The sequence below is a fragment of the Oncorhynchus kisutch genome, linkage group LG29 (genome assembly GCF_002021735.2).
Source record: "Oncorhynchus kisutch isolate 150728-3 linkage group LG29, Okis_V2, whole genome shotgun sequence".
Taxonomy (NCBI): domain Eukaryota; kingdom Metazoa; phylum Chordata; class Actinopteri; order Salmoniformes; family Salmonidae; genus Oncorhynchus; species Oncorhynchus kisutch.
Genome location: NC_034202.2, coordinates 35,863,995 through 35,880,848, shown reverse-complemented (window position 1 = coordinate 35,880,848; position 16,854 = coordinate 35,863,995). Strand labels below are relative to the sequence as shown.

The following is a 16,854-nucleotide window of genomic DNA, read 5'->3' as shown; positions in this document are numbered from 1 at the left end:
TCTGGATCTATTATTTGTTATTTGCAAACTTTGCCAGGAAATTAGCAACAGCAGTACAGAACCATCACTAGACCTGCACATTAGATGGCAAATTCCTCACCTACCAAATAATTCGCAAGGAGATTCCTGCTAAAATATTATTTGAAGATGACAGGACTAGATGTGCAACCAAAGGACTAGATGTGCAATCAAAAGGACTATATGTGCAATCAAAGGACTAGATGTGCAATCAAAGGACTAGATGTGCAACCAAAGAACTAGATGTGCAACCAAATGATTAGATGTGTAATCAAAGGACTAGATGTGCAACCAAAGGATTAGATGTGTAATCAAAGGACTAGATGTGCAAAGGGGAATTACAGTGAAATCTAAATGTGTTCGTTTTCTTCCAGGCCTAAAAAAAAAAGGTATTCCGATGTGATTTAAGCATTGACATGGACTCAAAACATAACATTTCGTTGTTTCTCTATGAACAATTGTAATGTTTACAGTGAAAAACAAATCTAATACCAGGAAAAATATAACTGTGAAAACAATGGCAAATATAAAAACATAATTTTGGGGAAAATAATCAGATGTTATAGTACCCCCCTTCAAGTTGTTTATTAACTGTTATTTTTAGCAGGTATGATGACAGAAAACAGTGCACTACTGTCTTGTACACTTAAGGACCTGGGGAAGAGAAGAATGTGCATATTTGAAATCTAGCTCACAACACGTTGAAGTAGTTCTCATGCTAGAAAATGTTAAAGACCCCTGGTCTAGATTAATACTCCTGAGATGGGCTGTGAATACAGGCCCTGATGCATGCCCCTTTAAAAAAATGTAGCTATTGTAGTCTTCAGATTACAATGTACCTTACAATGTACCAGTTTGACCCCTTGACTTCTTCCAAGTTTTGTTAGTCTTAATAATAAAAAATAAAAAAAATCCCCTCAGCAATCTACACACATTACCCCATAAATGACGTGAACCCAGTTTAGAACTCTGAGACAAGATTATGTTGAGGCACAGATCTGGGGAAGGGTACCAAAATAATTCTGCAGCATTGAAGGTCACCAAGAACACAAGTTTGGAACCACCAAGACTCTTCCTAGAGCTGGCCACCAGGCCAAACTGAGCAATCGGGTGAGAAGGGCCTTGGTCAGGAAGGTGACCAAGAAGCCGATTGACCTGGACAGGCTTACTCACTGCCAAATGTGCTTCTACAAAGTATTAACCTGGGGTGTAAGTGCTTATGTCAATCATATTTTAAATGTAAAACATGTTCACTGTGTGCACCATGCCCTGTAATGAGCGAAAACATTTATTGAAAATTAAATGAGAGCTATTTAATTCATTTTGACTTCAGGCTATAACATCCAAATGTGGAATGCCAATGTGTTTGAATAAATTCTGAAGGCACTGTACATGTGAAGTGAGTCTATAAATATTTGTTCTACATATGCATTTAAATAACTGTTTGCATCCATTTATCACTTTTCAGGTAAATCCATTGACACCACACTACCTACCAAGAGAGTTAACTATTTGTAGCTGCCTACATACCAAACTGATGGTGGCACTAAGACTGTACTCAACGAGATGTATAAAGCCATAAGTAGACTAAATACTCACCCAGAAGGGGAACTCAGGGGCCTTAGAGCAGGCACCCAATTCCTAACAGTGTCACACATGCAATGAGGGGGGAAAAAAGTCAGATGTGTAAAGCCCTCCCTCTGCCTCCATTTGGCAAATCTGACCTCTATAGGAGACGTGTCAGAGGAAGGCCCTAAAAATAGGCACTCCAGCCACACTATTCACTGTTCTGAAACTGCACACCAAGTCGAAGGGTCTAACAGCTTCATCCCCCAAGAACGCTCAGTGGTTAGCCTAAGGGGTAGAGATGGACTAGTAACTGAAAGTTTAAGTTCAAATCCCCGAGCTGACAAGGCACAAATTTGTCATTCCGCCCCTGAAAAGGCGGTTAACCCACTGTTCCTAGGCAGTCATTGAAAATAAGAATTTGTTCTTAACTGACTTGCCCAGTTAAATAAAAGGTAAAAAAAATAAACTGCCTGGACAATTTGCGTCGATCCCTTAATGCCCCTTAACCCCTACATATTACCTGCATTGCTGGTTAAGGGCTTGTATGTAAGCATTTCATGGTAATAAGACACTCAGCATTTGACAAAATATGTGATTCGAGTCCCTTGGGGGCCTAGCTATTATGGCACAAACTCATACAACATCAAAATTACTGGGCAAATGTATTACTCCTGAACTTACAGGCTTCCATAACAAAAGGGTAAAACAAAGCTCACATTTAATATTTTAATTATTCAACTGACACGGGGTACTGTGTGTAGGCCGGTAACAACCGCACTTTATTTCAAGCTGAAAAAAAAACATGGAATAGAGTCCTGGGGTGTGAACACACTGAAGGCATATAGTTACTGCTTTACATCTTAAGTAGGTGAAGTGTCCCACTCAAATAGAGGGCCCATAAACACAACTTAAGTTCTGAACTTCAAAGTTCAGAACTAAATATCACCACTGACCAAAACTCAAGACAATAGATATGAAAGGCTCTTCTAAATTGTGATCGGGTGACTGCACCTGAAGGGTAGGTTGTGGCTGAAAATCAGGGGCATCAGACGAGGAACACCTGAAATAAAACTGCCATTAGCTGAATAAATGGAAAGTTAACAAATGGTGAAGCGTATATGAATGTCTCAGAAAACCGAATGTCACCACTATACAATCTGACGGTAATTCCAGCTGTTTCAGTTTAGTATTCATCATAGCATAAATAAGCAATTATTCTTTCCAGCCAGGGTGAACAGCCTTACCCCAGTCGACATGTCCAGTTCTGAGACAGCAGGGATGTTATGCAAAGGCAGCCTACCTGAAAAGTAAAAAAAAGCTTGAGTGAAAATGTACAATTAGAGATAAGCAAATGACAACTCATAGCCAGTCCTGTTCAGAAAACCGAATATCACCACTGTACAATCTGACGGTAATTCCAGCTATTTTCAGTTTAATATTCATCACAACCAGACAGACAAGTGACAGGTGGGGTGTAGCCAGAGGGTGTTCTTACCTTTCACAGCGTTGGTTCAGTTCCACACCTGTTCAAAACAATCACAAGAGCCAAGATTTGAAAATGAATAAAAAGGCATCAGTCTACTAGAAAGAACAAAACTACAGTAGGAATATGAAGTCACTGCCTGTCCTGTTCAGAAAACCGAATATCACCACTGTACAATCTGACGGTAATTCCAGCTATTTTCAGTTTAGGATTCATCACAACCAGACAGCTACTCCAAGAATGGGCCAGGTGAGCTATAGACTAGGGGGGGGGGGGTCATGTACCTTCAAAAGATGATGTCTCCACTCCAGCCACATCATTGATTGTTCCACACCTGTTCAAAACCACTATTAGAATAGGCACACAGTCAACTAGAGTTCATAACAGTAGAAATTGAGAGTCACTGCCTGTCCAGTTCAGAAAACCGAATATCACCACTGTACAATCTGACGGTAATTCCAGCTATTTTCAGTTTGGGATTCATCATAACAAGATTAGACAGCTACCCAGAGAATAGGACAGACGAGGTGTGGGTTTTAGTCTGACCTTGGCAGATGGAGTCTCCATGCCATCAACTCATTGGGGCAGCTTCACACCTGTTAAATGGCATAGGGGTTATGAAAATGAGTTAAATGAACTACTCATTAGCAGTTCTTAGAGAGAATCGCAACTAGAGAATTGAAAATCACAGCCTGTCGTGTTCAGAAAACCGAATATCACCACTGTACAATCTGACGGTAATTCCAGCTATTTTCAGTTTAGGATTCATCACAACCAGACAGTTAGCCAGAGTGAAAGTCTGAGGCTGGAGTGGGTGTGGTAGTTTTACCTTTTGAGGTGATGTCTCCACCATTAAGTACTTTGGGTGGAGTCTCCTGTGTAAAAAACAATCATAGGGGTTATTAGAATCTATAAGCAGTAACCACCACTGTGCACAATGATCTAAAACAGCTTTGTTACTCAGTAGTTGAATAAACTCATCAGTTGTCGCATCAAACTCTTCCTATTCAAGCTTTCATCACTGACAGAGCTGTGGCTATGGTGCCTCTGATCGAAGATTTGAACAGAGAACAAGATATGAAGTTCTTTAAATTACACTCGTACTCAATTTGCCATTGAATACATTACTAGTCAGACCTAAATGTTTTTAAAAAATTACATTTACTTGCCGTGTGTATGGCTCAGCCACAGGACAGGAGGGAGTAGTCTCCCAAATCTAGAACAAAACATACAATTTCAGCAAAGTATTGACAGGACCAGCATTTCAATAGTGCTAGCTAACTTAGAGGGCAATGCATCCATTAGGTGGCTTTCATTGTTTGTGGATCAGATGGCTAGCTAGTAAGCTAACCGTTTAGGAATCTTCGTCAGTTTCGCATCGGACGGCACTTCCTATATTGGTATCATCACATCCAAACTGTCCAATTAAGCCACTTATTACTGGCCAACTTCCACAAAGTCACAGCAGCATGGTCAAAGTTTCTAAATATCACCACTGTACTATTGACAGTAACTACAGCCACTGTCTGCTTAGGATTCATCACAACCAGCCTGCTGGGGTGTGTTAATGTAATGTACCTTTTCAGATGCCTCCACACCAGCCACATCCTTGGTTCTGTTGCACACCTATTTAAACCCACCATAAGTAAAAAGAATAGGAACACAATCAACTACAGTTCATAAGGAATTGGAAATAGAGTATGAAAATTAAATTCACCGCATGTCCTGTTCAGAAAACCGAATATCACCACTGTACAATCTGACGGTAATTCCAGCTATTTTCAGTTTAGGATTCATCACAACCAGACAGCTACTCGAAGAATGGGCCAGGTGAGGTATAGACTGGGGGGGGGGGGGGGGGGGGTCATGTACCTTCAAAAGATGATGTCGCCACTCCAGCCACATCCTTGATTCAGTTCCACACCTGTTCAAAACCATTATTAGAATAGGCAAACAATCAACTGGAGTTCATAACAGTAGAAATTGAGAGTAACTGTCTGTCCAGTTCAGAAAACCGAATATCACCACTGTACAATCTGACGGTAATTCCAGCTATTTTCAGTTTAGGATTCATCACAACCAGACAGTTGCTTATAGTCAGTGTCTCAAACGATTGAGCGGGTGTGGCAGTCTTACCTTTCGAGGTTAAGTCTCCTTGCAATCAAGTCACCCGGGCAGCGTCTGCTTAAAAAAAAAACCTAGGGGTTACAATAATCTATAAAAGCAATAACCTAAACCTTGTTCAGGAGACAACCTCGCTGCTCAGAAGTACCCGAAATAATTAAATCGTTTTTTCAGCAAACTCCTATTCAAGCTTTCGTCACTGAAAGCAGTGGCCATAGACAGTGACTATTCAATTATTTGATCAGACTAGATACCAGTTGACAAAAAACTAATTTTAAGTGTGCCATGGAATAGCCAACCAGACATTAGTCAGGCCTAGCTAGCGGGGAAGATCCCAGTTGAATTTACCTGCCATGTGCGCAGTCATTGGCGAGTACGGCTTCAGTTCAGTCCACATAAGCCAGGTACAGACAGCTAGAACAAAATGTAAAATGTATTAATGCATTTGGACTAGCATTTTAAATAGTGTTAGCAAAATGGGGGTACTGCATCTGCTGTGGTGGTAACTGGTTGGTTTTCCGTGATCGTGGATCAGATGGCTAGCTAGCAAGCTAACAGTTTAGGAATCTTCGTCAGTTTCGCATCGGACGGCACTTCCTATATCGGTATCATCACATCCATAAACTAACAAAATAAACCACTTGTTAACTCGAAAGCATTATCAGCAAGCTAACTAATTAATATCTTCGCCTTGCAGACTTACCACGGCATGGTTTCAAAACGTTCAGAGTTGCCCACGTGCATGGTTCTGCAAGTCCCCATGCTCCAAAGTAGCTACTGTTAACTACTTAACTAATAACCAGGGAAAGACTTAAGGGACAGCACTATACCAATAAGTAGATACTAAAGAAGCATTTCTAACATATCATCTTCCATAATGCAGAGGACGTTCTGCTTCAGCAAGTCAACCAGTGGACTCATCGGAGAGAAGAACGCGCGAGAGAGAGCGAATAAACGTCGCCAGTCAGGTATTTATAGTGCACCGGTGACGTACACCACAAATGCAGTAGGCTGAAGTTTACGTAAGGCACAACGCTGGTAGGACGTCATCCAATGTATGTGTTCTCTTCCCAACCAATCACTGCACACTTTACCAAAAGTCATGTCAAGCGTGAGAATAATGAATATAAACATTTTATTCAAACTACTCTAGAGTGAAGCAGAGATAAGCATTGATTAAACCTTCATCATATCAACTGTCCCAAATAGTATGAAAATGTATTTTACTTGTATGTGGGTAAAATGAAAGCATCAATTATAAAAATAAAAATAATTTAATGGAAATATTGTACTTTTATTTGTCGTTGATATAGGCTATTAAGGGGATCTGACTCTTGTATATGAAGTTCAAAATGTTCATACATAAAATGTTTCACACAAGGCTAGCGCGCACTTCAGGACAGCTCACCCGCGCCTAGCTCTGGTCCAGGGCCTAGTACGTGTTTCTTATTAATCATGTAAGAACGGGCACTACGCCCTGGACTAGAGCTAACCCACTCATTGGGAGCCTACTGGAGAGGGTTGAGCTAAAACGGAGGTCCATAATTTGAGTCATCTGTTTCCACTGCTGAGTTCGCAGCTCTGGTCTGCTGCTCACTAGCCGTCTTCGGGTGGATGTAGGCAGCCCTTAGGAGACTTTCTATCAGCGAAAAATACGTAATATGAGTTTAGTAGAATATATAGTGTTCTACCGCAACCTATTGACGAATTGGAGTTTACTTTTCGCAATTTCAGTGCACGTGCAAGGTAAAGTATTATTCTTTATAATTACATGATGTACTATCATGCCAATGAAGCCTTGATGTAGCGATAGTCCATCTTCATGACAACTATAATTTCAGTTTAGTTTATTTTCACCAATTCTACATGTTGCTTTATTTTTTAGCTGTGCTACAGATAGTCTGTAATGATGATATCGGAGATTATGATACCATGTTTTACTGCATAAACTTTCCTTTTCATCGCTCCTTCATGATCTTAGATGTGTAAACTTTATAAGGTAATGTGTAAAAGCCTAGAATGGCAACATGTTCAGTCCTTTGATCTGGCTGCAAGTGACATAAAGTCATGGAGACAAATAATGCCATGTAAGAGTCTCTACTTCCTTCCCCATAGCAGGGCTTGTATTTGGTTGCTACAGTTGCCAGGTGAATGGACAAGGCTGAGTTGCCACAGTGACACTGTATACTTTTCCACCCGATAAAGCAAACCAGAGGGCCGATATGCGCCATGTAGGTGTCACCTAGGAGATTCAGGGGACACTTTTTCTGTTGGTGTCAGACTATAGATTAGGCTACACATCAGGTTACATAATGTTCAGTTATTCCTTCTCTTTCAGCTGTTTGACGTTTAAGCCTTTCCATGGAGAAGCCCCTCTTCACTCTACTCTACATCTGTATGTGAGAGAGAGAGAGAGAGAGAGAGAGAGAGAGAGAGAGAGAGAGAGAGAGAGAGAGAGAGAGAGAGAGAGAGAGAGAGTGTTTCTGTGTATTTGTCCTGTCTGAGTGTGATTGTCTGCCTATGATTGTTGGAGCGTGTGCGACTGGGTCTCTTTTGTGTGTGATTGTTTGATTGTGTGTGTGTCTATGTATATCCCTACCACCCCGTAACTTCCACTTGAAGAACATGTTGCCACCTGTGAGGAGAGACCGCATCATCGCTCAGCTTCCAGAGGTGACACACACCTTTTTTCGATTTTGGACGATTTTTTCTTGTGGGGATGGTCAGGTGCCTCAACATGATTACAAATCATTTGTAGACTGCAAATTGTCCGCTAGAAGCCCAAACAGATTTAATATTTGACTAAAACATAATCATTTCAAACCTTGCATCTGTGTATGATCACATGTCTATTATGCATGGGAATACTTGGGAACAGATTTCACCAATTAAAATCAATTGGAGCTGATTTCCTGGTAAAACATTTTTATGTCCAACGATAATAAAAACATAAAATAATAATATTATTATAATTATTTTTGGATCAGAAAACATGGGGGAACAAATAAAACCACCAGTTGGAGTCTTTTGTGTCACACCTCAGATTCTAATCTAATAATGTGTCTCTGTAACACAGTGACGAACCCTTTCACAATTCTGGAACCCTGTAATGAAGCAGATTATTAGACAGTGCTGGGTGGTCATTTACTGTTTATTAGTCTGTTTCACACACTTAATGTTCTTAGTTTTGTTCAGGACTCGGTCACTGGCTCGTGCTAAATGTGCCAGAATTGAAGAGATTCCGTTCCATGTCCCCACAAGGCAGTTGTCCCAGAACACAATCACGCCTCTGATTTATGTGGGATGCAAAGCTGATATACTTTCTTGCTTTGAGTTGACACCTTGTTGACACCTTGTTTAAACCTCTCTCTCTCTCTCCTCTCTGTCTCTCTCTCACCTATGTTTCTCTCTCTCTCTTTCTCTCTCTCTGTCTTTTTCTCTCTGTCTTTCTTTCTCTCACCTCTCTGTCTCTCGCTCTCCCTCTCTCTCGCTCTCTCTCGCTCTCTGTCTCTCTCACCTCTCCCCCCCCCCCCCTCTCTCTCTTTCTCTCTCTCTCTGTAGTGTTTTACCCCAGCTGCAGCGCTACACACTAAAGATGTCTTCCACTCACAGGTCAAGACTGCCTGTCAGGGGCAAAAGACGGGCGCAGTGGGGTGAGATGAACACACACACACACACACACACACACACACACACACACACACACACACACACACACACACACACACACACACACACACACACACACACACACACACACACATATATATATATATTTGTATATTATCTGTGTTTGACTGGACTGTTCTCTTTATGTGTCTGTAGCTTTAACATCGCCAAGGTGATTGTGGTAGGGGATGTGGCAGTTGGGAAGACATGTCTAATCAGCAGGTAAGGAAACACTACAGTCTATGGCTGCATATGAAATGGCACTCTACTCCATATTTAGTTCACTACTGTTGAGAGAGTCCTATGGGCCGTTTGGGAAACAGTCTATTACAGATCTTATCCCCCGGGGGGCATGCTGATCTCCCTCAGGATGTGTACTTGCCAATTAAAAATACTACTGACCATTTCACTTCCTATTAGTCAGTTGTTGTCATGACACCAAGGTGAATCCACACACAGCAGAGCACCTGCCTCTTCAGAAATCAGCACAACTGTTACCCCTGCTCTCCCCAGCTTGGGATAATAGAGACTGTTTGTTGACTAATTTGATTGACTTGTGGGTTTGATTATTGGCATATTGAAGTAAGTTAGTTCAGTGATCAAATCTCCCGAAAAGCTGCTATTTATAGTCATAGCTTTGGGTACATGAAGAAGTATACTGTATGCTAAACTCTTAATGTAGTAATGTTTCCTCTCTATTCTGTTACTGTCCTGTTACTCTTCTGTTACTGTCCTGTTACTGTCATAGTCCTGTTACTGTCCTGTTACTCTTCTGTTACTCTTCTGTTACTGTCCTTTTACTCTTCTGTTACTCTTCTGTTACTGTCCTGTTACTCTTCTGTTACTGTCCTGTTACTCTTCTGTTACTGTCCTGTTACTCTTCTGCTTCTGTCCTGTTACTCTTCTGTTACTGTCCTGTTACTGTCCTGTTACTCTTCTGTTACTCTTCTGTTACTGTCCTGTTACCACTTTGCTAAGGTCCTGTTACTGTCCTGTTACTGTCATAGTTATGTTACTGCCCTGTTACCTTCCTGTTACTGTCATAGTTCTGTTACTGTCCTTTTACTCTTCTGTTACTGTCCTGTTACCGCTCTGTTAAGGTCCTGTTACTGTCCTGTTACCTTCATGGTACTGTCATGTTACTGTCATAGTTCTGTTACTGTCCTGTTACTGTCATAGTTCTGTTACCTCTCTGTTACTGTCCTTTTACTGTCATAGTTCTGTTACCTCCCTGTTACTGTCCTGTTACTATCATAGTTCTGTTACCTCCCTGTTACTGTCCTGTTATCGTCCTGTTACCGTTGTGTTACTGTCCTGTTACTGTTATGTTACTGTTTTGTTGGTGTCATGTTACTGTCCTGATACTGTCTATATATTACTCAGGTGCTGTGAGGACAGGCGTTAGTCACCCAAGTGTAATAACGACATTGATTATGTAATGTCCCCCCCCCCTCTCTCTCTGTCTCTCCACAGGTTCTGTAAGGACTCGTTTGATAAGAACTATAAGGCCACCATCGGAGTAGATTTTGAGATGGAGCGGTTTGAGGTGTTGGGGGTGCCCTTCAGTTTACAGCTGTGAGTACTACGCACGCACGCACGCACACACACACACACACCACACCCTTTCCTCATCAATTGTCATCTGTTGCCTCTTGCTCTCTCTCTCTCTCTCTCCCTTTCTCCCTCTCTCAGATGGGACACAGCGGGTCAGGAGAGGTTCAAGTGCATAGCCTCCACATATTACAGAGGAGCACAAGGTATGAAATCAAACACAGACGCATGTTAAAGGAAACCCTTAATAGATGTATTGTGGTGATGCCTGCAGCCTGTCTCTTCTCTAATGTGTGTTGTTCTCCTGGTTTCTCTCAAGCCATCATAGTGGTATTTGACCTGAGCTGTGTCACCTCTCTGGACAACGCCAGGTAAGAGATGCCAACACATTACATATTGATCACATCTGCAGCATCCAGATATAATTTATTTTCATCATAGTATCTCGGCTATCAGACAATTTCCCATCACATTCTATCAGTCAATTTCTATGAAAGTCTACTTTATTGCATGTGATAGACACATTATGTGTGTCTGTACGCGCGTTCAGGCAGTGGCTGGAGGATGCTATGAAGGAGAACGATCCCTCCAGTGTTCTGCTGTTCCTGGTCGGAACCAAGAAGGACCTCAGTGTGAGTCTGATGGAGAAGATCCTACCTGACTAAAGACAGTACAAATGATCTGTCATTGATTGATTTAAAGATGAAGTATTTCAAACTGTGTATCTCTCTCTCTCTCAGTCTCCTGATCAGTTGGCCTACATGGAGCTGGAGGCCATTAGACTGTCAGAGGAGATCAGAGCAGAGTACTGGACTGTGTCTGCTAAGTCAGGTAGTGCTGGGAATACACACACAGACCCACACATAACATCCTCTGGTTTACTCCCTCATGTGTCCCCCATCATATCCCATTCTATCTCTCTGTGTGTTTTGCTCTCTTCCTCCCCTCAAACACTTTCTTCCCCTCCTCGACTCTCTCTTTCTCTCTCTCCGTCCTCCCTCCTCTCTCCATCCTCCCCTCCTCTCTCCGTCCTCCCCTCCTCTCTCCATCCTCCCCTCCTCTCTCCATCCTCCCCTCCTCTCTCCATCCTCCCCTCCTCTCTCCGTCCTCCCTCCTCTCTCTGTCCTCCCTCCTCTCTCCATCCTCCCCTACTCTCTCTCTCTCTCTCTCTCTCTCTCCCCATCCTCCCCTCCTCTCTCCCTCCTCCTCTCTCCCTCCTCCCCTCCTCTCTCCGTCCTCCCTCCTCTCTCCATCCTCCCCTCCTCTCTCCGTCCTCCCCTCCTCTCTCCATCCTCCCCTCCTCTCTCCATCCTCCCCTCCTCTCTCCATCCTCCCCTCCTCTCTCCGTCCTCCCTCCTCTCTCTGTCCTCCCTCCTCTCTCCATCCTCCCCTCCTCTCTCTCTCTCTCTCTCTCTCTCTCTCTCTCTCCATCCTCCCCTCCTCTCTCCCTCCTCCTCTCTCCCTCCTCCCCTCCTCTCTCCGTCCTCCCCTCCTCTCTCTCTCTCTCTCTCTCTCTCTCTCTCCATCCTCCCCTCCTCTCTCCCTCCTCCTCTCTCCCTCCTCCCCTCCTCTCTCCGTCCTCCCCTCCTCTCTCCGTCCTCCCCTCCTCCCTCCTCTTCCGTCCTCCCTCCTCTTCCGTCCTCCCTCCTCTCTCCATCCTCCCCTCCTCTCTCTATCCTCCCCTCCTCTCTCTTTCTCTCTCTCCGTCCTCCCTCCTCTCTCCCTCCTCTCTCCATCCTCCCCTCCTCTCTCTCTCTCTCTCTCTCTCAGGGGAGAGTATCAGGGAGTTTTTCTTCCGGGTAGCGTCTCTAACCTTTGAGGCCAACGTGCTGGCAGAGCTCGAGAAGAGTGGGTCCAGACGTGTTGGTGACATTATCAGTAAGTGTAGGAGACAGTGGCAACGGCTTTCTACTTGCTCTCCTTTATTCTCACATTATAGCAACATGTTTCCTGCAGGAATCACCGAGAGCACAGAAGAAGAGTACAAACCAACCAAGAGAAAAGCAACCTGCTGCTGATGGGGAAGGATACACTTCACTACACAGGACAACACTACACAGGACAACACTACACAGGACAACACTGGACAACACTACACAGGACAACACTACACAGGACAACACTACACAGGACAACACTACACAGGACAACACTACACAGGACTACACTACACAGGACAACACTACGCAGGACAACATTACACAGGACAATACAAGACAACACCCCACAAGACAACACCCCACAAGACAACACCCCACAAGACAACACCCCACAAGACAACACTACACAGGACAACACAACAACACACTGAGGATGACCACACGGGAAGATGAGAATAATACTGCTACACTCAATTCCCACAAAACAACTCTGAATACTGAAGTCTGGGAGACTTGAATGCCAGAACACAATCACGCATCTGTGTGTTTGTACGATGTGAAAGTGTTGTCTCAGTGAGGACGATTCTAATTCCATGGACTGTCAGCTGAACGAGAGAAGAAGTAACAGCAACAGCAATTGCATTTATCCCCATCAATCCATAGAAAACAGATTGTTCCTAGTCTTTTTTTTACATGGTCATAAAGAGAAATAGACAACACTTGCATGGTCTTTAAAGCAGTTTAAGAGAAATAGACAACACTTGCATGGTCTTTAAAGCAGTTTAAGAGAAATAGACAACACTTGCATGGTCTTTAAAGCAGTTTAAGAGAAATAGACAACACTTGCATGGTCTTTAAAGCAGCTAAAGAGAAATAGGCAAAGCACGTGGACTGGAAGAAACCTCTATAATCACAAAACCAGGGTTTGGAGTCGAATGCTGCTCCTTTACGTGAAACCCTCTCCATAAACAACTGGAGATAGTGTAGGTCCCATAGCTTTGAGTTTTCCCTGACCATGTAACCAGACCAGGAAAAACTCTTATATATCCCCTTCACCAGAGCCCTATGCTGTGTAGTGTAGTATGGTACAATACATGCAGCTCTGTTCTAAAGTAATGTAGCTCTGGTCTAATGTAAAGTAACTCTGGTCTAAAGTAATGTAGCTCTGGTCTAATGTAAAGTAACTCTGGTCTAAAGTAATGTAGCTCTGGTCTAATGTAAAGTAACTCTGGTCTAAAGTAATGTAGCTCTGGTCTAATGTAAAGTAACTCTGGTCTAAAGTAATGTAGCTCTGGTCTAATGTAAAGTAACTCTGGTCTAAAGTAATGTAGCTCTGGTCTAATGTAAAGTAACTCTGGTCTAAAGTAATGTAGCTCTGGTCTAATGTAAAGTAACTCTGGTCTAAAGTAATGTAGCTCTGGTCTAATGTAAAGTAACTCTGGTCTAATGTAATGCTCAACACTCAGAGTTAGCTTGGTTCTCGTTTGAGATTTGGCCAGACAGATTCCTGCATTCTAGTTGAAGACGTCAGCAGCAACAGGCATGCAGACCTCCGTGCGTTGGCTGGTTTATTTTCCTCCTTCGTCCCCTCCTGTCATGTGTCTGGTCTGCTAATGGGATGAGTATGCTGCCTCCCATGACCACCCAACATCCCAACCACACCACAGCCACAATATAGACTCTCAGGGCTCCTAAAATACAGCGATTGTTTAATCACGAGAAAAGATGGAGAGAGAGTGAGAGAGCGATAGAGATGGAGAGAGAGTGAGAGCGATAGAGAGGGAGAGAGAGGGAGAGCGATAGAGAGGGAGAGAGAATGAGAGATAGAGAGAGAGAGAGAATGAGAGCGATAGAGAGGGAGAGAGAGTGAGAGCGATAGAGAGGGAGAGAGAATGAGAGCGATAGAGAGGGAGAGAGAGTGAGAGCGATAGAGAGGGAGAGAGAATGAGAGATAGAGAGAGAATAACATTTAATTTACATCTGATGATCTGGGACAAATTGAATTAAGACTGTTGTGAAGAGGGCAGAAGCAGGCCAGACATTTAGGTCTACTGCTTTACCATGTTCTGAAATGCTGTTATGCCTCACTACTGATGATTGTATTACATTTGATGTGATTTGTGATATTTTATGTCCATAAAATCAATATAGATGACTATCCTTCACTGTTAAAGATTGATTTCATTCTTCAGAAGAGTAATGGGAAGTTGATTACTATGGCCTACACAAAGAAGCAAGTGCCTGTATGTGTGTGTGTGTTCAATAACACTGTACCAGTGGAGGCTGGTGGGAGGAGCTATTTGTATTTATTATGGATCCTCATTAGTTCCTGCCAAAGCAGCAGCTACTCTTCCTGGGGTCCAGCAAAGATTAAGGCAGTTTATACCATTTAAAAAACATTACAATACATTCACAGATTTCACAACATACTGTCTGCCCTCAGGCCCCTACTCCACCACTACCACATATCTACAACATACTGTCTGCCCTCAGGCCCCTACTCCACCACTACCACATATCTACAACATACTGTCTGCCCTCAGGCCCCTACTCCACCACTACCACATATCTACAACACACGGTCTGCCCTCAGGCCCCTACTCCACCACTACCACATATCTACAACACACTGTCTGCCCTCAGGCCCCTACTCCACCACTACCACATATCCACAACACACTGTCTGCCCTCAGGCCCCTACTCCACCACTACCACATATCTACAACATACTGTCTGCCCTCAGGCCCCTACTCCACCACGACCACATATCTACAACACACTGTCTGCCCTCAGGCCCCTACTCCACCACTACCACATATCTACAACATACTGTCTGCCCTCAGGCCCCTACTCCACCACTACCACATATCTACAACACACTGTCTGCCCTCAGGCCCCTACTCCACCACTACCACATATCTACAACATACTGTGTGACCTCAGGCCCCTACTCTCTCCTCCCCCCCTTACCACATATCTACAACATACTGTCTGCCCTCAGGCCCCTACTCCACCACTACCACATATCTACAACACACTGTGTGCCCTCAGGCCCCTACTCCACCACTACCACATATCTACTGTTGAAGTCAGAAGTTTACATACACTTATGTTTGAGTCATTAAGACTTGATTTTCAACCACTCCACAGATTTCTTGTTAACAAACTAGTTTTGGCAAGTCGGTTAGGACATCTACTTTGTGCATGAAACAAGTCATTTTTTCAACAATTTTTACAGGCAGATTATTTCACCTATAATTAATTCACTCTATCACAATTCCAGTAGGTCAGAAGTTTACATACACTAAATTGACTGTGCCTTTAAACAGCTTGGAAAATTCCAGAAAATGATGTCATAGCTTTAGAAGATTCTGATAGGCTAATTGACATCATTTGAGTCAAATTGGAGGTGTACCTGTGGATGTACTTCAAGGCCTACCTTCAAACTCAGTGCCTCTTTCCTTGACATCATGGGAAAATCAAAAGAAAACAAATTGTAGACCTCCAGTCTGGTTCATCCTTGGGAGAAATTTCCAAATGCCTGAAGGTACCATGTTCATCTGTGCAAACAATAGTACACAAGTATAAACACCATGGGACAACGCAGCCGTCATACCGCTCAGGAAGGAGACACGTTCTGTCTCCTAGATATGAACATACTTTGGTGCGAAAAGTGCAAATCTTTCCCAGAACAACAGCAAAGGACCTTGTGAAGATGCTGGAGGAAACAGGTACAAAAGTATCTATATCCACAGTAAAACGAGTCCTATATCAACATGACCTGAAAGGCCACTCAGCAAGGAAGAAGCCACTGCTCCAAAACTGCCATAAAATTGCCAGACTTCCGTTTGCAACTGCACATGGGGACACAGATCATACTTTTTGGAGAAATGTCTTCTGGTCTGATGAAACATAAATAGAACTGTTTGGCCATAATGACCATCATTATGTTTGGGTGAAAAGGGGGGAGACTTGCAAGCCGAAGAACACCATCCCAACCGTGAAGCACACCATCCCAACCATGAAGCACGGGGGTGGCAGCATCATGTTGTGGGGGTGCTTTGCTGCAGGAGGGACTGGTGCACTTCACAAAATAGATGGCATCATGTGGCAGGACAATTATGTGGATACTGTATATTGAAGCAACATCTCAAGACATCAGTCAGGAAGTTACAACGGTCGCAAATGGGTCTTCCAAATGGACAATGACCCCAAGCATACTTCCAAAGTGGGAAAAATGGCTTAAGGACAACAAAGTCAAGGTATTGGAGTGGCCATCACAAATCCCTGACATCAATCCTATAGAACATTTGTGGGCAGAACTGAAAAGCGTGTGCGAGCAAGGTGGCCTATAAACTGACTGTTACATCAGCTCTGTCAGGAGGAATGGGGCAAAGTTCACCCAACTTATTGTCGGAAGCTTGTGGAAGGCTACCCGAAACATTTTACCCAAGTTAAACAATTTAAAAGCAATGCTACCAAATACTAATTGAGTGCATGTAAACTTCTGACCCACTGGGAATGTGATGAAAGAAATAAAAGCTGAAATATATAATTCTC

At 43.2% G+C, this 16,854-nt stretch overlaps 1 protein-coding gene, 1 long non-coding RNA gene and 10 other non-coding genes across 14 annotated transcripts; 1 reads left to right on the top strand and 11 right to left on the bottom strand.

Moving 5' to 3' along the window:
- Window positions 1–2,336: 2,336 nt before the first annotated feature.
- Window positions 2,337–6,145, bottom strand: LOC109874153 (uncharacterized). Of its 2 annotated transcripts, none has more exons than XR_002252675.2 (12): window positions 5,898–6,145; window positions 5,543–5,608; window positions 5,207–5,254; window positions 4,943–4,994; window positions 4,649–4,696; window positions 4,236–4,286; window positions 3,900–3,945; window positions 3,617–3,666; window positions 3,355–3,404; window positions 3,083–3,110; window positions 2,832–2,887; window positions 2,337–2,647 (listed from the first exon to the last, which is right to left on the bottom strand). It is a non-coding gene; the product is annotated as an uncharacterized LOC109874153 (long non-coding RNA). The 2 variants fall into 2 exon arrangements; XR_002252674.2 differs by having other exon boundaries at window positions 5,207–5,251.
- On the bottom strand, window positions 2,713–2,786 carry LOC116358357 (small nucleolar RNA SNORD65). Its single transcript, XR_004206256.1, has one exon. It is a non-coding gene; the product is annotated as a small nucleolar RNA SNORD65 (small nucleolar RNA).
- Window positions 2,961–3,035, bottom strand: LOC116358356 (small nucleolar RNA SNORD65). Its single transcript, XR_004206255.1, has one exon. It is a non-coding gene; the product is annotated as a small nucleolar RNA SNORD65 (small nucleolar RNA).
- LOC116358352 (small nucleolar RNA SNORD65) lies at window positions 3,217–3,291 on the bottom strand. Its single transcript, XR_004206251.1, has one exon. It is a non-coding gene; the product is annotated as a small nucleolar RNA SNORD65 (small nucleolar RNA).
- Window positions 3,485–3,559, bottom strand: LOC116358350 (small nucleolar RNA SNORD65). Its single transcript, XR_004206249.1, has one exon. It is a non-coding gene; the product is annotated as a small nucleolar RNA SNORD65 (small nucleolar RNA).
- Window positions 3,770–3,844, bottom strand: LOC116358354 (small nucleolar RNA SNORD65). The gene has a single exon (XR_004206253.1). It is a non-coding gene; the product is annotated as a small nucleolar RNA SNORD65 (small nucleolar RNA).
- Window positions 4,029–4,096, bottom strand: LOC116358343 (small nucleolar RNA SNORD49). The gene has a single exon (XR_004206242.1). It is a non-coding gene; the product is annotated as a small nucleolar RNA SNORD49 (small nucleolar RNA).
- On the bottom strand, window positions 4,411–4,484 carry LOC116358341 (small nucleolar RNA SNORD49). The gene has a single exon (XR_004206240.1). It is a non-coding gene; the product is annotated as a small nucleolar RNA SNORD49 (small nucleolar RNA).
- On the bottom strand, window positions 4,798–4,872 carry LOC116358351 (small nucleolar RNA SNORD65). Its single transcript, XR_004206250.1, has one exon. It is a non-coding gene; the product is annotated as a small nucleolar RNA SNORD65 (small nucleolar RNA).
- LOC116358353 (small nucleolar RNA SNORD65) lies at window positions 5,075–5,149 on the bottom strand. The gene has a single exon (XR_004206252.1). It is a non-coding gene; the product is annotated as a small nucleolar RNA SNORD65 (small nucleolar RNA).
- LOC116358342 (small nucleolar RNA SNORD49) lies at window positions 5,747–5,813 on the bottom strand. Its single transcript, XR_004206241.1, has one exon. It is a non-coding gene; the product is annotated as a small nucleolar RNA SNORD49 (small nucleolar RNA).
- A 423-nt stretch (window positions 6,146–6,568) lies between the features above and the next one.
- rab34b (RAB34, member RAS oncogene family b) lies at window positions 6,569–14,454 on the top strand. Of its 2 annotated transcripts, XM_020466193.2 has the most exons (11): window positions 6,569–6,940; window positions 7,533–7,867; window positions 8,756–8,847; window positions 9,020–9,085; window positions 10,337–10,438; window positions 10,556–10,620; window positions 10,734–10,785; window positions 10,965–11,046; window positions 11,155–11,245; window positions 12,185–12,292; window positions 12,371–14,454. In XM_020466193.2, exons 2-11 carry the CDS (start codon window positions 7,820–7,822, stop codon window positions 12,430–12,432), a joined length of 768 nt encoding a protein of 255 aa, XP_020321782.1. In that variant the 5' UTR covers window positions 6,569–6,940; window positions 7,533–7,819; the 3' UTR covers window positions 12,433–14,454. The 2 variants fall into 2 exon arrangements, with proteins under 2 accessions (XP_020321782.1, XP_020321783.1); XM_020466194.2 differs by lacking the exon at window positions 12,185–12,292 and having other exon boundaries at window positions 6,587–6,940.
- The last annotated feature ends 2,400 nt before the right edge of the window (window positions 14,455–16,854 follow it).